We start from the raw sequence: 26,035 nt of genomic DNA, 5'->3' as shown, positions 1-26,035 counted from the left end.
TATGGAATAAAAATGTTGTGAGGCAGAGTGGCACAGCAGGAACACTCCTCGTGCATTTCTCTTTGGAGTCGGGATGATCTCCCCCTGCTCTGCATAGGATTCCTCCAGGCTCTCCAGTTTCCTCCACACAGCGAAAGAAAATTATTAACACATCCCAATGCTAAAAAAACAGTGTTGGTGATTATATGCAGTCCAGGCACTCAGTGGAGCTTTCTTGGGTAAACAAGCATCGTATATTTTATTATCATTTCAGCAGGAAGGGCCCAATAAGCAGCCACGTTATGTTTCATGGGTGTCCTGCGATCGTTTGGATGTTAAACAAGTCTTCATGTCAAAAGCGCGGTTACATAGGTGGTGATACCAAATTTGTCATTAGTCTGTTCTTCACATGTTACAGGAATACGGAATTGGTTAAAAATCAAATGGGAAAAAAAAACCACTACATTGCTTAATGAACAAATTAAAGAAACGAAAACGTTTTATTTAACAAAACAATATTAAAACAATAGTACAGTATTAATCATCATCATTGTTCTTATGTTTGCAGAAATCTTGAAGCTCTTTGGGGATTTCCTGACCCCCACCGAGAGAAGCGAGGTCCTCACCGTGAATAACATCTGGTATTTCGGCGTCCATAACAAAGGCGTTGGCACCCAGAACCATGGCTACGATGATGTCTACAACCATTATGTCTCGGTACGGCTCTCCTCAGGGCACGTAACAAGTGGAGAACATACAAAGTCTGCACACTGACAAACACCATGATCATCTGCAGAACAGGCGGACAACATACCCGACACATTCACACAATCACTCTTACACATGCCATACAAAATATTGCATCCATACTCAGTGACTGAATGAGCAGTGACTGGATCAGTATACTTAGTTGATGTGAATGCTCCGCAGGTCGAGCATGAGCACCTCAATTTCCGGTATGAGGTGCTGAAGAAGGTGGTCGGACCTTACAGCCAGATCTTCAAATGCCGTGACCACAAGACCAACACCCGAGTGGCTGTGAAGATGTGGAGACAGTCATTCAGGTAAGACTTCACAATGGCTTGCATGGAGAAAGCAGGACAGTAAATCAATTCGATCTTTACGTGGGTAGTGTTATGGTGCTCATATGTGTGGGTTTTCTCTGGATTTATGTTTAACTTCTTTCGCGCCGTACGTAGCCCACTGTATTAATCGCAGGTGTGATGAAGGACAACTGTCTTTTAGAGCGAGCGACATACTGCGTGTTACAAGGGTCACTTCTTGTAATTAATATGAAGCTGTGGATTTCCGCTGTGCAGTGCTGAGGAAGACCACAGCCAGTGGATGGAGTACCACATCTTGCTCCAACTTCAGGGCTGGGCTAATGATGATGTCAACGTTGTCAGAATCCTCGACTTTTTCACCTTCAGGGGTCACAACTGCCTCGTCATGCAGCTCATACCGAAGTACGTACCCCGCTGTCTGAGCAGCTCAACAGAGACATGCAAAGCTGGCTGCTCCACTCCATTTTCACCTCCAGACTTGCTCATTTTTCTACAGCCACGCCAACAACCGGCAGTGTGGCGGCAGTGGTAACACTCGTGCATCATACCAAGAGGTTGGTTTCGATTGCTGACTCGGATATAAGTGTCTGTGTGGAGTTTGTTCTCCCCTTGTTCTGCATAGAATTCCTCTGCATTCTCCGGATTCCTCCAATAGCAAAACACTCGCACACAATTTAACTGGCATCCGACAAATTTGCCAATTCTGAGGAAATACCTTAAAATGACTCAGTTGGGATTACACATAGGAACAATGTCACCCCGACAGGAGAACTTGGCAGGACCCTCGGGAAAATGTGTTTACATTTAGTGAGGCTTCCATATGATAAACGAGTATAATAATTGTTATTGTTGACTCAGCCCTTTACAGGATGGCACTGACTTTGTGTTGTTGTCTCTTTGACAGAAGACGTCTGTTAAGTGCCGTTGATTGCACGGCACCCCAGCACATGGAGATGACAATGGTGAAACTCTTCACCAAGTCCATTCTCAAATTCCTCATTCAACTCCATGCAAAGGGAATCGTGCATGGGGACATCAAGCCGGTGAGTGGAGACCACGTTCAGCGCAACTGCAGCATTAATTTGAGTTCCCGTTCGGGGCTCGTCCTCGTAAAACCTAGACCCATTGATCAAAGCGTTAATGCATCCACTCTGTCCAACTGTCAATAGCTGCGGGTCATGATAACTGTCGTACAGAGGGTTATGTATGGGTGAAACTTAAGTTTAAAGGTTGTTTGCTATTAGGGACTCGCAAAAGAGAAAACCAGACACGTCAAAACAAAGCAATGCCCAAATCAAGGAGACACAAACCAGTGCAAGTAAAAGGAGGCTTTGCAAATAAGCAGCTGTGCTTTAACCTGACAACTGCCCACCTGTCTTCATGCTGCTCATGCGCATGAGACTGCGTTACCAACTTCATGCATGTGCATGCTTCTGCCTAACTCACACTCACAGCTACAAGCTCCGTTCGGCCCTCTTGTAACAATCGTTATTCAGGTATGATAAGAGCGCCCTCTTTAACGCCGGGTACCCAAGAGTGCTCTACATGAGATTATCGATTGGCATCATCTTATCTAAATACATTTGAATTGGCACCCCATCGGCAGCCGTGAAAACCTTTTCTTGAGTCGCTATGAATAACCTTGGAAAAAGCATGTCATCTCCAATTCCCCTTTTAATATTTATTATGGTAATTTTGCTACATGATCAATCTTCTGCAGGCTGAATAGTTGTGCATGCCTGTAATTCAGCACTGTAGAGCCGCAGGTTGGTGGATCACACCAATGGTGTGAAACATCATCTGTGGCCCCTCCTCCTGCCTCAGAGTGGTTCTCGCTCTTCCAGATAGAGTGAATACTGCGTGGCATTGGCGTATTACAAGTTGACATTATTATCATAACCTCTGAATGTGAATATCTTCTGCTGCCCATCGTCTAGAGGAACATGTCGATTAAAGAGCCTGGGACAGGGACCATCCGGATGATGAGTTTTGAAAACAGCTTTTTGGTGGGACGCCAACGTGAGTCGTGAGTGTGTGGCTGAGTGTGAGAATGTGTGTTTATGCAGTTTGAGGAGAAGTAGTGTAGTGTTTATATTCTTTGGTTCTTTCGGTAAAGTCACGTAGAATGAGAATAAAATAATAAATTGATCAAATAAAATAACACAATAATATTCTCACGACGTTTTGGCCACAACACAAGCGGCCTTCATCAGGTGAAGGGCCGAAACGTCGTGAGAATATTATTGAGTTATTTTATTTTATCAATTTATTATTTTATTCTCATTCTACGTGACTTCACCGAAAGAACCAAAGAATATGAATCCTTGCAGTCACGAAAGCTTTAAATCGAGTAGTGTAGTGGTTAGCACACTGCATTACGAAACTGGCGACCCAGGTTCGAGTGGCGGTTTTCTGAACCGGTCATGGGCCTCCCCTAGGTAGACTCAGTCTCAAATGAGTACCTGGTGTGGTGTGTAAACAATGCCACTCAGGAGACAAAGGCGGCCAGGCACGGTGCAGGTCACCCACCCCCTTCAAGTGTCGTTCCAGACTTCATAGGTGGTCACTAATTGCACTTGCCCCAACAATGTCTAAGGCTACACGGGGGAACTTTTCTTTGTTTATGCAGTGAGGAACCGTAGTGTTGGGGTTAGTCGACAGCACTACAATCCTGGTGACTGGAGTAAAATGCGCGTTCGTGAATATCTGAACCAGTCGTGGGCATCCCCTAGGTCGACTCAGCCATAAATGAGTACCATGTGCGGTGCCTAGGCACCACCACTTTAGGAGACAAAGGTGGATGGGCGTGGTGCTGGCCACCCATCCTCGTGTGTGTTGTTCAGGCCTTCATTAGGTGCTCGCTAAAAGCAAATTCCAGAGAAATTTGTTAAAGGCTATATGGGGACGTTTTGTGTGTGTGCGTGTACACGTGTTTGCATCTCTGCGCCTGTGTGTGTGCATGTGTCTAGACCTATGGGTGATTACATGTGTTTTTATACTTGTTTTTTTGTGCCTGTGTGTTGCTGTTAAAGGCTATATTTGTGATATTTGTCTTTTGTAATTCACAGATTCACAGATTTTTTGTTCCCACGCGTACCTTGCCCCAGAGGCGTACCTGGGCCACACGTCATCTTTCCCGATTGACATGTGGGGACTGGGTTGTACAGTGGCCGAGTTGGCTACCGGACGCATCCTCTTTCCGGCCATCAACAAACACGACCAGCTCCCGTGTTATATGGAGGTATTGCCCACACAGCAGTAACACTGACAATTCCGTTATTGTCATCAATTTCACGACCAATTTGCTCTTGAAATTGCCCAACTCAGTCATTGCTTTAAAGCTTTCGTGACTGCAATGATTCATCTTCTTTGGTTCTTTCGGTAAAGTCACGTAGAATGATAATAAAATAATAAATTGATAAAATAAAATATTATATAAAAATGTTATTGTGTTATTTTATTTTATCAATTTATTATTTTATTATCATTCTACGTGACTTTACTGAAAGAACCAAAGAAGATCAGTCATTGCTTCTAACCACGTTCACTTCTCAGCGAGTATTTCCGCATCAAGGGTATTAACATAATCTTCAAAATTGGTATGACCAATAGAACATGCGACAGGAAATAGTTACTTACAATTCCCTGAGCAGACCACTTAAGTCGTCTCTTCTGTGAGAAAGAGGCATACAAGTGCTCGCGACTGGTTGCAGGGTTGTCCACACACAAGCTACTGAGTTGCATTCAACCGCGTGACAGAACCAATTACTCAGGCGTAGACCCGTCAAGGTAACCGTGAGCAGAACGCATAGATTTTTAGAGCTGTTGTTATGACTCGTGATAGATTATTGCGTGAGGCCACGGATTGGCCACATGTAACCCCAAAACCACCTGCAAACAATTTGAATTGTCAGATGAACAAGCATTTATCGCGCCAATTATTGTTGTTTCATCTCAACTGCTTGTAATGAAGACAATTGTCACAACCATATAAGCAATTTCAAATGAAGCCACGGGACCCATAACCTCCGCTGTGAATGAGGCAGATGGTGCATAGTATTTTGTGGTTTAATACCGCAGGAAAGACCAGGGCAGTCACTGGGATTGATCGGTGAACTTCTGCAATGTGCTGCGTACGCGGTTTTGCTGGGCCATGCCAATAACACTGCCGTGTGCCTGCATGCGAGAACCATCGGGAGTGGTAGCTGAGTGGTTAGCGCCCTGACCGTGTGGTGTTGAATGTTGGACCAGTCCTTGGCCTCTCAAATATCGACTCAGCATTAAATCAATACCTAGAGTGATTTGTAAAATAGCTACTGCGGTGTGGCCTTGGGTGCTGTGCCATCATCAGTAGGTGCTCACAGACAAAACATGCCACACAAGTGTGTCAATACTGTATGGGTGATCATTGTCTCTTTGTAAATTGTGTGTAGACCCTCGGGATGCCTCTTCAGAATTTGATTGATGGCGCGCCTGGGAGAAACAAGTACTTTGGTGAGTGAAGGGGCGAGCGGGGGAAGCGCGTTAAGTTTGAGGCAGAGCTGCGTCTGTTAAGAGTTTAGTGGTGCATTACTTTGTATAGTTAACTACTTCCACACGTGTTTTTGCAGTCAATATAATTCGTAATGCTTTTTTGGGGAAGGGTTAGGCCTCATGGTGATCTGCCCAAATTTGTGTCATTAAGGCTCTCCACCACCTGACACAGGCAAGCAAATTAAAGTACCATGAAGTGCAAGCGATTAAAGAGACGCCAGTTGTGACTAGTAATCATTATTTTAGTAGAATCATCTGTAATGTGAAGGGCAATGCTCAAAACCACGTTTAGCAATCAGATCGGACGTTTTTGGGAAGCTGCAGATGCAAGGAGACATTTCCTCCCTCACCTGCAATGTAGAAGGTCGTCGCGTGGATCCCCACCCTGGCTGCTGTACATTGCGGTACCATATCCTCTCCCCTTTGCCTGGTCGCCTCTGAAGAAGAGGCAATAGTTCAGTGGGCTTTACCTGGTAAAAAATAATGTTTTGTTTGAAAGAGATTAAATCACAGTTAAAATAGCTCTACTTTCTTTACCTCTAGGATTTATCATAGTTAATAATTATTGATTGCACTTGGTATTTGCGCTATCATTCTTAGAATGCAAAGCTATCACAAAGGAAGGTGCCTGCTGTTTTTCACAGACACCAACTGCAGTCATTTCACAGTAGCGGGCATAACGACAGCACAGTAATTTTATTACTTCACAAGGTCTGTAATGTCCCATTTTAAATCAAACAGCGCAAAGTAACCAGGGCGGCTTGCAGAATTTGAACCATGAACTTCTGCAACAAGCGGTCAAAGCACTCCCACTGATCTATGTCAGAGCACTAAAAGATTTTGTTTCTGCGCTGTGGGTGTACCAGGGTGCTGTGGTTTGTTGTGATGTTTAACCTGGTCTGCATCATTCCTGCAGATGGTTCGGGGATGTCTTTGATGTCCGGACAAAGCAGGGTCCCAGGCAGTCACCCCCTCTACCTGGCACTCGGGAGCCAGGACTCGGAGTTCCACGACTTCATTAGCCGCTGCCTGGAGTAAGAACACACCCCCGCCCCCACCATACCACCGAGAGGTTTTCCCATTCAGTCACCTGGTAAAAAGAAAAGCGTTTAATAGTTTAACATCACTGGCGAACGATCACTAGCTCCAACCTTTATTCTGATTATTCTTCATCTTCTAAGCCATGTCTCCCATTAAACACCATTGTCCATAGTCTTGCATGTAAAAAAAGCACTGACATAGAGACCCACAGACTCACATACTTACATGGTCCATGCACGTGTAGTGACTCAGTCGGAGACAGGGTTCTTAAGGGACCTTCCTTATTCCACACGTCAGGAAACCACATGTGCCCCGCGTGCATACGCACTAGTCACACATCCATGTTCTTGAAGGTACTACCTAGCTGGAACAGTCTGCAGGCTGTCTAGCTTGCGGCGTCTAAGGTGGTCGGAGACGGCACCGAAGAAGGTGACGAACGGCGACACGGCGAAGGGATCCACTTCCAGCAACAGCCCCGAGCTCCGGTCCCGGGCCCCCTTTTATTCCCCTGGCGTGGTCTCGCCCCGCCCTTGCACCGCCCTCTTTCTCGAACCTACTAGCGGGTTCTCAGGCTTCCAGATCGATTTATTCCTGGGCTTCCCTTTAAATCTCCCTCTGCTGACGTGTGTACTGCCCCCTGCTGCCTCTGCCGCTTCCTCGTCAGCAGCCCGCGTTATTACACTACACACGTAAAGAGAGACCCATATACTGTCATACACTCACATGGTCCATACCAATATCCGCCATTGGCCCCGAAGTGTGTGAGTTCCTCACACAATCCAGCCTGGTTAAACCTAGGATGGATCGAAGGAAGGCCAGCCTAAACGTCCCTAACAGGCACAGATGTTCCTTTAGAGGGGTCCACGTTTCACAAGCATCGAGAAGAGAGGGCATAACTGTGCCCGAGAAGATCTGAAGCTTCGTATGGAGCGACAAACTAGGTAGCTTCCAAACAGCATTGCTCAGCCGATAAATAAACGCCGAAATACTGCTGATTCAGAGTGAAACCTCTGCTGTCGAACCAGAGCTGGCCATAAGCACACTGGCCAGGTTTGGGAAACTCTCCACTCTCTCCACAACTGTTCCATGACAAACAGGGAGCTGAGGGTGTGGAATATTTTATGATACAAAATACCCAGGCAAGTGCTTAGTTTTGGTGCAACTGATGGTAAGACCACACCTCTCAGTAGTACACTCCAGGTTCAACATCTGTGCTTCTAACTTCGCCTCTGAGTGAGCAGCAATCACCAGATGAGCATACATAACTTGGTTGACCAATAGGGAGCCATTACTCGACCCCACCCAGGCATCGATCAGCCACATTAAATAATGTGGGAGGCAGAGGACATCCCGTTCGCACCCCAAGGTAAACAGGGAATGGCTCTGACTTCTGGCCACATAGCTTCACCTGAGATTGCCCACCATCATGAAGGCCCTTAATGTCCACACACTTACATAGAGACCCACAAACTTGCATACACTTACATCAGCCATACATTTACAAATACATAGACAAATAGACTCACATGCACTGACGTGTCCATACACATATAAAGACCCAGACTCATACACTCACATGGTCTATACACTTATAGAAACCAATAGACTCACACTCTTACATGAAAGCCCTTAAAAGGAACATATATCGATATATGTATATCATGTATGTGGAGGGGGCTCGGTGAAGGATGCCACTGGGCAACGCCAGGCTACACGTACCTTGAGGCTACTGGACAGTTGTAAGCATTGACCCTCCAACAACAATTGAGGGTGGTGGAGCGATGTTCACAATGACGGACCACCAGGGGGAAAAATACATCAAGGTGGCACAGTGGGGAGAACAGAAGGTTCATCTGCCAGTCATCACCAATAGTGGAGGATTTATGCTTCTCCCTTTTTTATATAGTCAGGTCCTGCAATTTTTTTTAAATCAGGGCTCTATGACACAATCAGCCACTATTGAGTCATGACATAGCCAACATCGTGGCGTATACGTTAGATTATTGCAACTCACTAGTCTACGGGACGTCTGCAAAAAGCATTAGGAAGCTGCAGCATGTACAATATTCTTTGCAAGATCCAACCATGTCCGTCCAGTGTTCACGGAGCTGCATTGGATTACACTTGCTAAACGAATACATCACACTCAATACACACAAAGTGCTTACCACAAATGAACCACAAATGAACCACAACACCACTGGGGCAATTAACTTTTAAATATAGATTGAAAACTACTTTTTTAAAACTCATGATTGAATGTAGTTTGTTGTCCTTCACCCGTACCTGCAATTGGCACGGTTGGCTATGTATGGTGCGAAATAAGTTGAACATACACACGTAAGTTAATGGACACAGTAAGAGAAAAAAATGCACGTAAATACTTACATCATTATCACCCTTGCCACGTGTGCCATATATTTCTATGTGTCTCAACAGATGGGATCCAGCTCTGCGGATGACACCAGCAGAGGCACTGGCGCACAGCTGGCTGAGGGATGAGGAAATTCCGAGGGATGAGGAAATTCCGAGGGACGAGGAAGTGCCGAGTCAGTGTGTCCCTGTTGTGGACACATCAATCCACTCAGAGGCATCCGCCAAGGAGGAGACTAGACAGTGGGGTGAACCCCTGCAGAAAGAGAAGAAGTCACGTCTGGTTCGAGCATACAGGGCCGTATGCTCATTCTTCCGTGGCTTTAAGAAATGCACCGCATGCGACCGTAATGCTCATCCTGGGCGCGTACACATTCCACACACCGTATACACACACGCTCGCCTAAGCGAATACACGAGCAACTTCCGGTGCTAGCATCAATATCAGATCCCATCTCCTGAGTTTTTTACCTCCCACACATGTAGAATGAAACCCCTCTTAACGACGGTAATTGGTTACATGAATATGGTCATTAAGTAAGTTGGTAATTAAACAAGTACAGTCGACCCTTCCACATCGCGGGGGTTAGCGGTGCAGGCCCCGCGATCTGGAAAAACCAAGTTAAATGTTTTGGTCCCTTTGGTGAGCGAAGCAAGCACCTCCAGTTACTAAACTTTTCAAATTATCTCTACATGTTCAGCCTTTGCGTGTCGTCTGCTGGCTTTTGAGTTCTTTTAGCAAACTTAACTTTTTACAAAATGTAACTTTAAAAAAGAAATTGTGTATATTTATGGTATTGAAAGATACAATAGATTAATATTATACAGTACTGTACATATATTTTATGGATTTATGAGTCCCTAAACTTTTTGTGTCGTCTGCTGACCTTCGCGTGTCATCTGTGGCTTTCGCAAAAACTCCCCAAAAATTCCCATTTTATTTCTTATAACGACCCTGCAATATATTGAAACCGCAATGGGGAAAGTCGCGGTGCAGAAGGGTCGACTATAATTTGGTCATTAGGCAAGTATAGGAAAAACATGTTAAAGGCTTAATTTGTTTCCATAGCATCAAAAGTTACCCCTTTTCCACCCATAAAACATACTTTATAACGTTTAACAAATGTATATTATCAAATAAAGTTACTAACCACATGATAAACACATAATATTAGAAGAAACATGGTTAATTCATTAATATTCCATTGTAATAGAAAATCAACAAAGTTGCATGATAAAGCGAGACGAATACAGCAATATTGTATAGAGTAAAACACAGTCCGCGATGACACGCGAGATGCGTATGCAGGCTGAACAATGACTGAGGTGCATGGGTAGCAGCTAGATTCGCCTTGCGTGATCTTATGCCGAGGCAGCCATACAACCGCTTATTCCAACTCGCACGGCATAGTTCTATTCACTCAATCGCGTTTATCCAATTCTCATCCGCGTCATAAAAAGAATGTGTTCCTTAATACAATATTTGCGTGATGAAAACATGCTTTATAGCAGAACTGACTGTACACACTATACACACCACACACATGGGACTAGCCCATTAGTGTAGTTAGCCCTAAGCTGGGCCCTGCCATCCTGGTTTTCATCCGGGCAGTCCTCAGAGGATGACCTCGCCACGGTTTCCAGGACATGGAAGGGCATAGCTGAACCAGCATTTGAGAGCTGAGGTGGCCTGGTGATATCACAGATGAAGCCAAAAAGGGCAAGTACCAAGGCCACCTGTTAACAGTTAAGATTAATTTTATTCATAGTTATATAAGTACCATTGTTGGTTTAAAAGACGTAATAAAAATACAATATTCGTAACATCGTTTCAAACTCGTCTGTATGTCATGCAACTCGGAGTTCACATGAGCGGGGGAGGGGACGGGGAGGGGTCTGGGTCTTGACTTCACCGACTCCCCCTTGAAACCCACGGTGGGACTTGTGCCTCATCATGCATAGAACGGTTCCACTCGGTGTGGACGCTGATGCACAGTGGCCCCGATGAGTCACTTTCGGCATGGTCTGATTAAGGGCCCTTGCAATCAATAAACTCAGCCTGTCGACTTGACTACCGCTATGATGTGTTTACACACATTACGTGGTGCAGTTTTTTCCTCTGGTCAAAGTGTCCATTACCTCTACCGCACCTTTGGGCCCCAGGTGCCTCCCAAAAACCTCTATCATCTACACACTGCAAAAATTAAGCCTCGAGACCTCATGCACCGCCCTGAACGTGTGGTTAAGATGGTGATGACTTTAATGTACACACGTGGACTTTCGATTAGTAAGGTTGGCTACGTATACTGCGAAAGAAGTTCAACATACATACGTGGGCAGAGTCAACCGGCCCTTTATGTTCATGCAGGGCGTTGGATGCTCACTTTAGTTTGGTAAACTTAGCATCCCACCAACTCCGAAAAAGCAAATACGCACACTCCCACCTCCTCTGATACTCTGTAACACTCGGCTTGCTATCAAGGCCGATGAAGACAAAGCATCAGAGGGCCTCTCTGGCTCACTTTAACCATTTGTTCTTACAAGTAAAACTCTGGACCGGTTTTAACATTCAGTGTCTCATCAAGAGTCAGGCTTGCTTGAACCATTTGTTCAGTTCCAGCAATACTCTGGACCGGTTTTGACTTTCATTGTCTCATCAGCAGCAGATTCACCTTCATCAGGCTCAATCGAGCCTGACTCTGCCGCTGATGAGAACCTGAACGTTGAAACTCGTGTGAAATGTGATTCTCATCGGGCCCCAGGCCCATGGTGTAAACCAATGCATGCCTGCAGCTCTTAGCATCCAATCTGCCTCTCTCCTGGCTTCTCTGTGAATGTGGTATGAAGAAGAAAGGAAGACCATTTCCCAAAACGTCGCCTATTGTGCCTACTGCATATTTTAATTCAGTCAAAGCCTCACATGCTACGCTATTATTGATGACATGGAGAAGGGTCATTGCAAAAAAAGTGACCAGTTCATTGGTTGATGGCGTCATTAGGTAAGGAGGGGACGGCTTCCCTGACGTGAAAAGAGTGCAGAACACTCAGTGCAAGAGAGAGACACAGACACAGAAATAAACACAGCGACACAGAATCATGAAGACACAAAAACACAGAGACACAGAAACACAGTCACAGTGGCAAAGAGAAATACAGAAAAACAGAGATACGTAAACACAAAAACACAGAAACACTGAGACACAGAAACAGTGACAGGGACACGGTCACGAGGAATACAAAAACACAGACACAAAGATAGAGAAACACATCGTGATGTGGCCGAAGACGATGGTGGTTGGTCATGGTGATGTGGATGATGGTTATGTGGATGAGGGTTATGTGGAGAATGCTGATGTGGCTGAAGATGATGTGGGTGGTCATGATGATGTGGATGATACTGATGTCGATGATGATGTAGATTATGATTATGATGTGGATAATAATGATGTTGGTGATGATGTCGATGATGATGTAGATGAAGATTATGATGTGGGTGATGATGTTGGTGATGATGTGGGTGAAATTAGATTCGAAGCTTTCGTGACTGCAGGAATTATGTGGTGCCACCACGGCGGAGTAGCTCCGTTGGGGACCGTGCCCACCACCGCGACACCACCCCTGGGGTGTGACAACGCCGACGTAGTGCACTTTGCCGCACCCCCCCCCCCCCCCCCGCACGAACGCCAGAAGGGGAGATCACCTGGCCGATAGGTTTTTTTCCAGAAGTCCCTAATGGGATTAAGTTTCATGGTTTCCTACGGCCGGAAATTTGGCCGATCTCCCCCCGTAGCTGACACGAACCGCAGCGCCGTGACCTGATATTAAAATCACGTAGTTGCGGCGGAGGCCGTAAAGCCACCACGGACGAAATTACACACGCGGCACGGGACGTGTGAACCACGAGATGCCTGTTGTTATAGATGGAATTAGGAACTGAATGCCCCTGATCATAGGTGAGCTCACGGATCCAAATGACAACAGGATAGGAGCATTCAGGCCTTTGAATGAGAAGGGCGACGAGGGGCGGAAGCATCTGAATGCCTTTTGTGCTAGATAAGGTCACAGGACGGAATGCCTTTGTTAGGATCAGGGATCTAGATAATAAATGGGTAAGAATATCCAACATCTGAATGGACTGGGCCACCTGGGGTGTGAGAACCACAGTGCGCCTTTATTATGAATGGGATTAGGGACTCGATGACAAGGAGATAAAAATAACGTGACCTCCGATTGGCCCGGGCAGCATAGGTTTCGAAAGCATCGGAGTGCCTTTTGTTATCAGTAAGCTAATAGACTCGAATATGAAAACGCACGGGCGATGATGTGTAGGGTCCGTGCAATATGTTTGGTGACAGGTAGGATAAAAAGGAGGTGAGGAGGACAGTAAAAAAGCCTTCTTCTGCAAAATCATCACGGTCCACGGGGCAGGAGGGTCAGCCGTTCGAGACGTCCGTGCGACGAGCCAAGCGCAGCTAGACTCAACCCTCTCCGGAGACGACTTACAGTATCGCCTTTCTACAGCGTTCAGCGCAACAGAGTGGAAGCAATCGTAAATAGAGGAGAGGTAAGTTTGGGCTATTGAATAGAGGGTAGAAAGCGGAGCTATAGGCAAGATAAGCTGAATCTGGGCTCCTCGAGTTATAGGTTAGGAGGGCCTGCTGACTCGCACAGACACTCGTAGTTAGCGCGATACTCGCGAGGAATAAAACCGCTAATAGAGGATAAAGATGTGTCGTGGTCGCTGTGAGTGCGAGGAGGGAGACGGAGTGTTTGGTGTTCGCATACCGGTACAAGTGTGTACAGTACTGTTTTGCGCTCGTGCGCATACGCGGCTGTTTGCGGCGGAAATGAGAGTGAAGAGTGCTTGGTGGTCGCGCGCACCCACAGGTTGTTTACATTGGGGCGGAGCGCTTAGCGTGCGCGTGCCTATGCGGCTGTTTACGGTGGTGTTTAGCGCTCGTGTGCCTGTACGACGGTGTTGTGGTCGCGTGCCTGCGCGATTGCTAATCGAGAAGCAGCGAGCTAAAGCGCCGAGCGCGCACGTATTCGCGCGACTGTTCGAACAGGCTCTTTAACTCAGAGCCAGCCGACCCTCCTCAATCGGCGACGCGCGCACGGCAAACGTCCCGCCCGCCCATCCGTTGACCCCAACCCCCTCGCGTGCGATTGGTGTACTGGGATGGGCAGGGGGTAGAGGCGCGTTTGTTATTACCGGTGCACGTGCAGCGGGGGTGGGAGGGAGACACGCACCGCGCAAGTCTGTTCACGGGCGGGAGTGAGTTTTTACGGGCGAACGCGCTCCTCGCGGTACACCGCCTCGCAGCGCACCGCTAGTGTAAAGCGACGCGCCCTACCCATCGGTTAAAACATGCAGACGCGGTCAGCTGCACAGGAGGGCGGGGTAGTGGAGGTCGCTAGCCCAAACCCCACAGAGCAGCCGAGGGGTAGTGGGATCAATGTGGCGGGGGAGTCGGGAGCCAACGGCCCCGACAATTCGGTGATGGCTTGGGACATTTGCCCCCAAAGTTTGGCGTCAGAAGCAGTACTAACCCCCGCGTTACCCCACGCGAAAATAAGGCATATATTCACAGGCCGGGGTACCCCTTCGTGGAAAGCGTTTGCCCGCAACATCCTCGGTGGACGGACGCGCAGGCGTTACGTCAACTTAATATGAATCTGGATGGGCGGGCAGCCGATTTTTTGGAAGCCCTACCCACAAGCGCGCAGACACAGCTAGAGGAGCTGATTCGCCGACTTGATCTGCGTTTCGGTACGCGCAATGAGGAGGCAAAAGCGGCCTTAGAGGCACGCCATCGCCAACCCGGCGAGGACCTGCGCGATTATGCCGAGGATGTGCGCGAGCTAACAAAGATCGCACGCCCAGGGTACACGACTGAGGTGATTGAGGAGCTGGCCGCAGAGAAAATCCAGCGATCCTTAACTCGCACGGCGTGGTGGCAGCCAGACATGAACTGTAAGCATCTCAACAAGGTAACCTAAGTAGGTGAAAGAATAATCCAAGTGGACAACAAGGTAACCCAAGTGGGTGAGAGAATAACCCAAGTGGACAACAAGGTAACCCAAGTACGGGCACACATGACTGTGCTGCAGACTACAGTGGAGACGGTTCAGACCGAGGTGGGAGGGCTGGCCGGGAGGGTAGCCCGACTAGAGGCGGAGTCTGGGCAGTGGCATACGGGAGGGGAAATAGGGAGCGGGCGGGGAGGCTCCTACGGGGCCGCCGCCCTTCCCCGAGCATGTTACCTGTGCGACCGTCAAGGGCACCTCGTAAGGGACTGTCCTCAGATCGCCCGCGCTAGAAACGCGCCACGGTTAAACGCCAACGCCCCCTAGAGAGTGGACCACCTAGGGGTGCAGTCAACACGGTCCCTTTGCAGAACGACAATAATAATAATGGTGAGCGAGTGACACCATGCAGATTCCGACCACAACACCCAGGGACATGGTGAGCACGGGCGACTGGCTGCGGGAGCTGGTGGCGGGAATCACGGGGGCCACGTCGTTGGTGGAAGGACAGGTGAATGGGCAGCGCACCCGGATCCTACTGGACACGGGGGCCGTAGCCTCACTCGTGAGCGCCGCGCACTGCAGCGTGCACGGGGTTGACGTGAGCCGCCTGCAGGCCCCAGATCGCGTGCTGCACACAGCGAGCGGAGCCGGGATGGGGTTGCTGGGAAGGATCTCCCTTGAGGTCCGTCTCGGAAACCAGGTGTGCACACAGGAATTCTACGTCTCGAGTGTGTTGTGCCACGAGTGTATTACAGGTACGGACCTCCTGGAGAAACTGGGGCTCAACGTGCAGCCCCGCCAGCGATGCACCACCATGGAGGGCAGTGGGGAGCGGATCCCGTTCCTGGGACCCAAGCCAAATCGCCCTCGCTTCACACCCGTGGCCGCTATGCTGGTGTCGGCCGTCACAATCGGGCCATTTGCCGAGATGCTGGTGCCAGTGGCAACACCCTCCACTGACCCCACAAACCGACCATCGGGCAAAGTAATGCTAACTCCTCACCCGGAGTAGGCAGAGCGGTACGGAGTCGTCGGGTCAGCCATGCTGGGTGTTTAACCCACACAGTACCCCGGCGATGCTACGACGGCGCACCACAGTAGGCACCATACACCCCCTGCACATGCGCCACTCTAACGACTCGGTGTTCGCACTCTGGGCGGAAGACCCTGGCCGCCCCGAGGACAACCAGGTTCTGGCCTGGCGGGTCGGTCCGATTCCCCGAGCCGAGATCATCCCCTTGCATGACGCGTTACATGTGCCTTGGGCGGACTTACCCAAGGGGGAGGCCGATCAGCTGCGCGGGTTGTTGCAGGAGTACGCCGACGTGTTCAGTGAGCACGATTCGGATGTAGGTCGGACAGACCTTGTTAAGCACACAATTGACACGGGTGCAGCCCGACCTATCAAAATCCCCGCATACTGGGTGGGCGCGCCTGAACGGACCCAGATCAAGGAGGCAGTCGCGGATATGCTAGATGATAACATAATCCAGCCCTCGATGAGCCCGTGGTCTGCCCCGGTGGTGCTGGTGACGAAAAAGGACGGGTCGACCCGGTTCTGCGTTGATTAACGAAAGTTGAACGCAGTCACCCTCGGCGACGCCTTCCCCATACCGCGCATCGACGACACCTTTGACAGCCTCGCAGGAGCACGGTATTTTTGCACCCTCGATCTGGCGTCCGGGTACTGGCAGGTGGAGATGGCAGAGGAGGATCGGCCGAAAACCGCATTTACCACCCCGATGGGGCTGTTCGAGTTTCGACTGCTTCCGATCGGACTCACTAACGCGCCCGCGTCGTTCCAGCAGTTGATGGAGTTGGTAATGCGGGGTTTACAGTGGGAACAGTGCCTGATTTACCTGGACGACGTGATAGTGTTCAGCAGATCTCTGTCCGAGCACTGGTCCAGGTTGCGAGAGGTGTAACAGCGACTGCTAACAGCCCATCTCAAGCTCAAGCCGCGTAAGTGTTACATTGCGCAGCGGGAGGTAGGGTACCTCGGACACCGAGTTAGCGAGGCGGGGGTGTGCACCGATCTGGAAAAGGTGCGCGCCGTAGTGGAATGGCCAAGGCCCAGGAATCTGACGGAGATCAGGTCATTCTTGGGACTCGCCACCTATTATTGTCGATTAGTAAAGGGATTCAGCGAGACTGCACGCCCCCTCACCCAACTCACCTCCCCTAAGAACCCCTATCGATGGACGGAGGCCTGCCAAACGGCCTTCACCACCCTCAAAGACCACCTCACCCACACCCCCACCCTAGCTTTCCCCGATTTCACCACGGATTTTATCTTGGACACCGACGCCTGCAGCAGTGGGCTGGGCGCGGTGCTGTCACAGGTACAGGGTGGGACGGAGCGGGTCATTGCATACGCCAGTCGGACCCTGAGTGGAGCCGAGCTGAATTATTGCGTGACCTGTCAAGAACTGTATGCCGTGATCTTCGCGTGTAAACAGTTTCGACCGTATTTGTACGACAGGAAATGTCGGGTGTGCACCGACCATTATGCCCTGCAGTTTCTCCTTACATTCAAGGAACCGTGGAGGCAGATGGCCCGATGGCTGGCGCAGCTGCTGGAGTATAACCTGCAAATAGAGTACCGAGCTGGGCGTACGCACGCAAACGCGGACGCCTTGTCAAGGCGGCCCGCGGTGTGCGCCGAGAAAAGGGTGGAGGAAGTCTGCCCGTGCTTCACGGGGGGCCATTGCCGGCAGGTGGTGGGCCCCCCGGAGCTCACCGAGACTAACCCCCCCCCCCCCCCGGTGAGAGACAGTGCTGTATGCGCAACAGAGACCCCGGCAGGGGGAACCAGGGACCCGGGGGACCACTCGACAGGCACGGAGCCAACACCCCCGGGCCCGACGGGTCGCCCAACCCCACCCGATCGGATCCAGGAGGACGTCGGCTGCGCCTTCCCGGGCCTGGACGACGAGCAGCTGAGACGGACCCAGCTGCGGGATCCAGATCTGGCAGCGGTGGAGACGGCCTTACGGGGGAAGAAGAACGCCCTACCAGGACCCTGGAGTGGTTTGTATGCCTGGTTGTGTGTGCAGAACGGGGTAGTATGGGAACTAACCGAAGCCGGCCAGCCGGGATGCATCTGCGTTCCCACCCAGGTGCGACCCCAGCTGCTAAGGCTGGTACACGACCACCCGCTCGGGGGCCATGACGGGGAACGGTGCACTAGGGAAACCCTGCGTCACCAGTATCTCTGGCCCAAGTTGGCTCAAGACGTGGCCGCCTGGGTGCAGGGCGTGTCAGGTACTCCTGAGACCGTTCCGCGTCAGCTGGATGAACCAGCCAGTTGGGATCGACCTGCAGGGACCATTCCCGCGATCCCACCGGGGCAACCGGTATATTCTCGTAGCGGTGGAGTACTTCACACGCTATCCCGTAGCGGTGGCCATCCCCGATAAGACAGCCCTCGTAGTGGCCCGAGCGTTCGTAGAACACTACGTACTTAAGCACGGGATCCCCGAATGAGTCATTACTGACCAAGGTAGTGAGTTCGAGGCAGAGCTATTCCAGGCGCTGTGCCGGGAGTTCGGGATCCAGAAGGACCAAACTACGGCGTATCACCCCCAGGCAAATGGGATGGTAGAGAGGATGAACCAGACCCTAGCCGGGAACCTTATACGCATGGCGGCCGCGAATCAACAGGACTGGGACGAACACCTCAACTATGCTCTGTTCGCCTATGCCACCACGGTACACACATCCACGGGACAGACCCTGTTCCTAATGATGTTTGGTCGCGAGTCTGGCCTGTCTACAGATCTGCTGTTCGGTGTCCCTCCGCCGCAACGGGAGGAAGGGAGCCACCCCATGGAGCACCTGATGGAGATCCTACGAGAAGCTAGGGTCCGGGCCTACCCGCAAGGCGAGACCGCACACCAGCGGCAGGAGCGGAGCGCCCGGGGACCCTGGATATTGGGGCGACAGATCTCCCCCTGGACGGTACTGATTCAAGGGGGAGAGAGGGGCCGGGAGATGGTAGTCAATGTCCGGCGACTGAAACCATGGAGGGCGACCCCAGCGAGGGAGAACCCCACCGTTCAAGGACCCCGAAACCCCAGGGTCCACACACCCCCCATACGCGGGGGCCTCGTGCCGTATATGGGCCCCACGGGGCCCCGGGCCCCAGAGGGTCCCGACCCAAGCCAGGGGAGACGGGGACGACGACCCCTGAACCCCACCTCCCCCGAGTTTGTCTCCCAGCCCGCAGGTACCCAGGACCGGAGAGAGCCACTGGAGTGGAGGAGGAGACCGCCGCCGGAACCCCGAGAGACGGGGCCGCCAACGCCAAGACCAGCCACGAGGGCTGTCCCGCGGACCCCGCGGCGCTACCTCGTAGGGGCTACCCAGGCGAGGTGCTCTAGTCAACCCGGTACGGGGACTGGCACCTCGGGGGGCTGTGTGGTGCCACCACGGCGGAGTAGCTCTGTCGGGGACCGTGCCCACCGCCGCGACACCAGCCCCGGGGGGTGACAACGCCGACGCGGCGCACTGCGCCTCGCACCCCCAAACCCCCGCACGAATGCACACACACCCCACGTAGAGCCGGAAGGGGAGATCACCTGGCCGATAGGTTTTTTCCAGAAGCCCCTAATTGGATTAAGTTTCATGGTTTCCAATGGTCGGGAATTTGGGCGATATCTCCCCCCGTAGCTGATACGAACCGCGGCACCGTGACCTGATATTAAAATCACGTAGTCGCGGCGGAGGCCGTAAAGACACCACGGGGCGTGTGAACCACGAGATGCCTGTTGTTATAGATGGAAATGGGAACTGAATGCCCCTGATTATAGGTGGGCTCACGGATCCAAATGACAACAGGATAGGAGCATTCAGGCCTTTGAATGAGCAGGACGACGTGGGGCGGAAGCATCTGAATGCCTTTTGTGCTAGATAAGGTCACAGGACGGAATTCCTTTGTTAGGATCAGGGATCTAGATAACAAAGGGATAAGAATATCCAACATCTGAATGGACAGGGCCAGCTGGGGTGTGAGAACCACAGTGCGCCTTTATTATGAATGGCATTATGGACTCGATGACAATGAGATACAAATAACGCGACCTCTGATTTGGCCGGGCAGCATAGGTGCGAAAGCATCGGAGTGCCTTTTGTTATAGGTAAGCTAATAGACTCGAATATGAAAAGGCACGAGCGATGATGTGTAGGGTTCGTGCAATATGTTTGGTGATAGGTAGGATAAAAAGGAGGTGAGGGGGACAGTAAAAAAGTCTTCTTCTGCAAAATCATCGCGGTCCACGGGGCAGGAGGGTCAGCCGTTCGAGACGTCCGTGCGACGAGCCCAGCACAGCTAGACTCAACCCTCTCCGGAGACGACTCACAGTATCGCCTTTCTACAGCGTTCAGTGCAGCAGAGTGGAAGCAATCGTAAGTAGAGGAGGGGTAAGTTTGGGCTATTGAATAGAGGGTAGAAAGCGAAGCTATAGGCAGGATAAGCTGAATCTGGGCTCCTCGAGGAATAGGTTAGGAGGGCCTGCTGACTCGCACAGACACTCGTAGTTAGCGGGATACTCGCGGGGAATAAAACCGCTAATAGAGGATAAAGCTGTGTCGTCGTCGCTGTGAGTGCGAGGAGGGAGACGGAGTGTTTGGTGTTCGCATACCGGTACGAGTGTATACAGTACTGTTTTGCGCTCGTGCGCATACGTGGCTGTTTGCGGCAGATACGAGAGTAAAGAGTGCTTGGTGGTCGCGCGCACGCATGGTTGTTTACATCGGGGCGGAGCGCTTAGTGTGCGCGTGCCTACGCGGCTGTTTACGGGTGTGCTGTTCGGCGGGCGCGTGCATAAGCGACTGTTTTCGGTAGTGGTTACAACTGACAACCCCATGGAAGTGGCTACGAAGACGGACCGCCCCCAGAACCAAACACAACACCAGGGCAGCCCAACAACAATAAAGTCAAATTTACGAAGCCCACATCACTCGGTAACGACAATTTGGCAGCCCAAACGTAACACAACCGACACTTGGGCAGCCCCGACAACACATAAACCGACAATTTGGCGATGAGGGCTGGAGGCCCCAGGTGCGCGCCGGCCCGAGCGGCGGCTCCTGCTGCCCACCCCGCGGCGAGATGCGCAGCCGTGGCGTCGGCACGGCAATGCGCTGCACTGCGAGGTGCAGAGCCGCGGCAGCGTCGGCGGCCCACACCCCAGGCACGGCTGCGGAGAGGGGCCGCGGCACAGCCGGCGGCCCACCGCGCGACCGCCGCGACATGCGGAGCCGCGGCGGCGCGCACGGCAAAACCCGCAGGCACAGCGAGGGGCGGAGCCGCGGCCGTACCTGGGCCCCCTCCGGCGGGCGCAGCGTGGTGCAGAGCTGCGGCGTCGCCGCCGGCAGACCTCGCGTGCTTGGCGGCACCCACGGTGGAGAGCGGCGCCGCAGCGCCCATGGCGCCGACATGCGGCGTCGCATCAACAATGGCGGACGCTTGTGGCGTCGCAGCCAAAATGGCGGCCGCCTGCCGTGCCCCAACCAACATGGCCGCCGCCAGCGGCGTCGCAGCCAAAATGGCGGCCGCCTCCCGCGGAGCCCCCGTCGGGAACATGGCGCCAATCTTGAAATTAGCGGGAAGCAGGTTGGCGGGAATCCGCCGCTCCCATCCAAAATGCGTGTCGAGCGCGCACCTTTGCCTCCACCTCCTCGATCTGGGCGCAGATCTGGGCGCAGAGCTGTGCCATCGGCCACGCGAGCAGCTCCAGCTGCCTCGCAAATGCGCTCCCCGCGCCTGGCGGCGGCGCGCTGGCACTCCCAGACGCCTTCACCACGTTGCCTTGTGCGCAGAGCTGCTCCATCGCCCGTGTGAGCGGCTCCAGCAGCTCCGCGAACGCGCTCCCCGCCCCTGGCGGTGGCCCGCTGGCACCCCCGGACGCCTTCTCCATGTTGATTCGGGCGCCGAGCTGCGCCATCGCCTGCGTGAGCAGCTCCAGCTGCCCCGCGAACGCGCTCCCCACGCCCTGCGGCGGAGCGCTGGCACCCCCGGACGCCTTCTCCTCCCGCTCCGTCCCATTCTTCTTCTCGGGGGCCGTCACCGGGGCCCCCGGACTCCGGGGTCACTGCCGAAACCTCCTCCACGCCGTCTTCATCCTCCGATCGTCCCGTCAGTGGGTTCTTGCGCGCCGCTCCCGATGTTGACATGGTGGCGGCAGCGCAGACACTCTGACACCATCTTCTTTGGTTCTTTCGGTAAAGTCACGTAGAATGAGAATAAAATAATAAATTGATAAAATAAAATAACAATAATATTCTCACGACGTTTCGGCCACAACACAAGCGGCCTTCATCAGGTGAAGGGAGCGAGACTGTCTGGTAGGACAGCGCTGGAGTGAGAGAGCCACGTTCAGATCACGGCTTTTAAGCTGTGTGAGAGGAACAAAGAGCCTTGACGAAGGAATTAGCATAAAATTTAGCATTGAAAAGGCTGAATGATTAGCTTGTGACTGGTCACAGAAATAGCTATGTTAAAAGTTAAAGCATACACATCCGCAGAGGCACCCATTGTTAAAAGGAATTAGCATAGAATTTAGCATTGAAATAGCTAAATTAAGGCATTCGCTTGTAACTGCTACAGAAATAGTTACGTTGAAGTCAGAGCATACACATTCACCGAGGCACTTAGTACAAATCAAAACAGGAGAATTTAGCATTGAAATAACTAGGCGAATTTAGCATGGAAATAACTGGGTGATTTGCTAGTGACTGGTCACAGAAATGACTACAAATCTGAGCTATTCACAGTACTATATAGTGAACCAATAAAAACTAAAATATAAATTACCTTCATGTTATCAATAAACTCTATATTCTCCAATCAGCTAAGCTACCAACCATAAGTCGTTATATAACACAATGCTATATGGCGAAAAAATGGGTGGATTCTTACCCTCAAATTTCCGTACCACGGATAGCTACGGGCCCCGTTCAGACGGACGAGTTCGTCCATGGTCGGAACAGAGGAGGGGGAGAGAGACAGCTGCGAAGCCCTAGTATACTCCATGTTGTAAACCATACCATTAACCGTGGTGTGAGAGGTATTAAGAGGCAATGCTGGCGAAAGAGCTGCGGTCTGAAGGTCATCGTAAAATTACAATTAATTAAGAACAGAAATGATTTAACACATCTTTCCAGTGGTTACTGAGCCTGAATCCATCTTCTCGGTTGAAATTGTCTCTGTGCTTGTATATGTGAATGGCCTCATGAACGAATCTCTCATGGTAGCCAGTTGGTTTGCAAAGAACCTCCGTCTTGGAGAAGTCAATGTCATGTGAGCCCACTGAATTGTAACAGTGATCTGCCACGGCAGAGGAGTTCGTCTTACCGTGTTTCAAGTCTGCTTTATGTTCGCGGATGCGATCCGAGATATGTCTTTTGGTTTCTCCAATGTAGCTACTACCACAGAGGCACTTTAGTTTGTAAACGCCCGGGTACTGTATGTCTGGAAGAGCATCTTTTACAGATGGAACTAAATCACGGATTTTGTGTACTGTGTTGAATCGGACCTGGATCTTGTGTTTATTCAGGATTTTGGAGATCTTTTTAGTGACCCCTGCAATGTAGGGTAAGGTGATGGTTTTGAGTGGCTCCACAAGAGGATCCTTCTTCATGACTGGAGTGATGGCTTTGCGGATTGTGTAGTCGGAGTAGCCATTAGCCCTGAGAGCCTGGTGTACGTGTTTGAGTTCACTGGTAATGTGTTCCTGGTCGGAAATGCATTGGGCTCTATGGTATAGAGTCTTGATGAGGCAGTTCTTCTGGGATGGATGGTGGTGGGAATCCGGTTTCAAGTAAGCATCTGTATGGGTAGCTTTCCTGTAGACAGAGTGGCTCATTGAACCATCATGTCTCCTTTTAATTAAGACATCCAGAAAGGGTAGTTTGCCATCTTTTTCGACCTCCATGGTAAATCTGATGGCTGGGTGTATGGAATTGATGTGGTCGCGGAATTGGTCTAGAGCAGGCTGGCCATGTGGCCAGATGACAAAGGTGTCATCAACGTACCTCTTCCATAAGGTCGGGCGTAGAGTGGCAGTCTGGATGGCGTCAGTTTCAAATTTTTCCATGAATACGTTGGCTACAACCGGAGATAGGGGGGAGCCCATTGGGGTGCCCTCAGTTTGTTTGTAGAAAGTTCCATTCCAGGTGAAGTATGTGTTGGTTAAGCAATGTCTCACCAGGGGGGGTACATCAGTATGCAGTCCTTGATGAACCAGGTCTTCAATGATAGCGATGGTGTCAGGTACCGGGACTTTGGTGAACAAGGACACCACATCAAAACTGACAAGCAGGTCGTTTGGGGACAGGGAAATGTCTTTGATTGTCGATACCAGGTGAGTAGAATTTAGTACCGCAGAGGTGGTTTTTCCAGTGAAAGGTCGCAGTATATCAGCCAGAAAACGTGCCAGTTTGTAGGTGGGGGAGCTGATAGTAGAGACGATGGGACGAAGGGGTGTATCTTCTTTGTGTATCTTTGGAAGGCCATATAATCTTGGTGGTCTGGCAGCAGAGGGTTTCAACAAGAACTGTTTGTTCTCATCAATTAATGCTGTTGAATCAGAGATAATTTTGTTCGTTTTGGTGACCAGGCTGTTGGTGGGATCTCTTTTTATTTTTGTATAGCTGCCATCGTTGAGTAGTTCTTGAATTTTGTTGTTATATTCTGTTTTGTCCATGATGACAGTGGCATTGCCTTTGTCGGCTGAGAGAACGACAATATCATCCCTCTTTTTTAATTGAGATAATTCAAAACGTTCGTCTTTGCTGATGTTGCTAGGTGGCAACTTAGCGTTTTTGAGGGTTGCAGCGATTTCAGATCTTGCTACGTCTGCAGAGATGTGACTCAAGCCCTTGAGTGCAACGTCGACATGGGCAATGATATCATTAACCGGTAAGTGTCTCGGTGTGACAGCAAAGTTTAGACCTTTAGCTAAAACGGATTTCAGACCATCAGAAATGGAACTGTTACTGCGATTAATTACGACTTTGTTGACGTCTATCTTTTCGGTGTGGGGATCCGATTTTTTGCTGGAGAGGTGATTGAATTTGGAAATCAAATTGTCCCTACATTTGTTCGACATAGTGGCAGCCGAAGAGGTAGTCATATTGTCTACATGTTCCCAATCCGATGTAGACATTGTTGCTGTCAATTTTAAGTGTGATTTGTAGAGTGTCTTGTCTAACTGATCGAGTTCGGTGCGTGTAAGTCTGATTTTTTCCGAGATAAGAGCGAAGCTAGTTCTAGCTAGAATTCGTTTTGCATTGAGAGAAGTTGCAACAGCAGAGGTTAGTGTAAATGCGGTTGGTATTACCTTAGAGTCGCGGCATCTCTTCAGAAAGGTGAGAGACTCGATTAGTTGAGCCTTCTTATCCCGAAGTCTGTTGAATGATCTTAAGGATGTGTGGAATCCCTCCCCGTAGAGGCGGTTAAATTTCGATGTAAAGCTTTCGTGACTGCAATGATTCATCTTTTTTGGTTCTTTCGGTAAAGTCACGTAGAATGAGAATAAAATAATAAATTGATAAAATAAAATAACACAATAATATTCTCACGACGTTTCGGCCACAACACAGATCCCTGTTATAATTCAGTGGGCTCACATGACATTGACTTCTCCAAGACGGAGGTTCTTTGCAAACCAACTGGCTACCATGAGAGATTCGTTCATGAGGCCATTCACATATACAAGCACAGAGACAATTTCAACCGAGAAGATGGATTCAGGCTCAGTAACCACTGGAAAGATGTGTTAAATCATTTCTGTTCTTAATTAATTGTAATTTTACGATGACCTTCAGACCGCAGCTCTTTCGCCAGCATTGCCTCTTAATACCTCTCACACCACGGTTAATGGTATGGTTTACAACATGGAGTATACTAGGGCTTCGCAGCTGTCTCTCTCCCCCTCCTCTGTTCCGACCATGGACGAACTCGTCCGTCTGAACGGGGCCCGTAGCTATCCGTGGTACGGAAATTTGAGGGT

At 50.5% G+C, this 26,035-nt stretch overlaps 1 protein-coding gene across 4 annotated transcripts; it reads right to left on the bottom strand.

Moving 5' to 3' along the window:
- Window positions 1-210: 210 nt before the first annotated feature.
- On the bottom strand, window positions 211-22,635 carry LOC142922949 (uncharacterized). Of its 4 annotated transcripts, none has more exons than XM_076063889.1 (4): window positions 21,342-22,635; window positions 9,006-9,246; window positions 6,471-6,666; window positions 211-6,013 (listed from the first exon to the last, which is right to left on the bottom strand). In XM_076063889.1, the coding sequence occupies exon 1, from the start codon at window positions 21,965-21,967 to the stop codon at window positions 21,623-21,625; it is 345 nt and encodes a 114-aa protein (XP_075920004.1). In that variant the 5' UTR covers window positions 21,968-22,635; the 3' UTR covers window positions 211-6,013; window positions 6,471-6,666; window positions 9,006-9,246; window positions 21,342-21,622. The 4 variants fall into 4 exon arrangements, with proteins under 4 accessions (XP_075920004.1, XP_075920006.1, XP_075920005.1 ...); XM_076063891.1 differs by having other exon boundaries at window positions 9,006-9,178; window positions 21,342-22,630; XM_076063890.1 differs by having other exon boundaries at window positions 21,342-22,621.
- Window positions 22,636-26,035: the final 3,400 nt, after the last annotated feature.

The sequence above is a fragment of the Petromyzon marinus genome, unplaced genomic scaffold, assembly GCF_048934315.1.
Source record: "Petromyzon marinus isolate PM22_M1 ecotype Great Lakes invasive population unplaced genomic scaffold, UKy_Petmar_22M1.pri1.0 PM_Scaffold_23, whole genome shotgun sequence".
Classification (NCBI taxonomy): Eukaryota; Metazoa; Chordata; class Hyperoartia; order Petromyzontiformes; family Petromyzontidae; genus Petromyzon; species Petromyzon marinus.
This window is presented reverse-complemented; position numbering and strand designations above follow the sequence as displayed.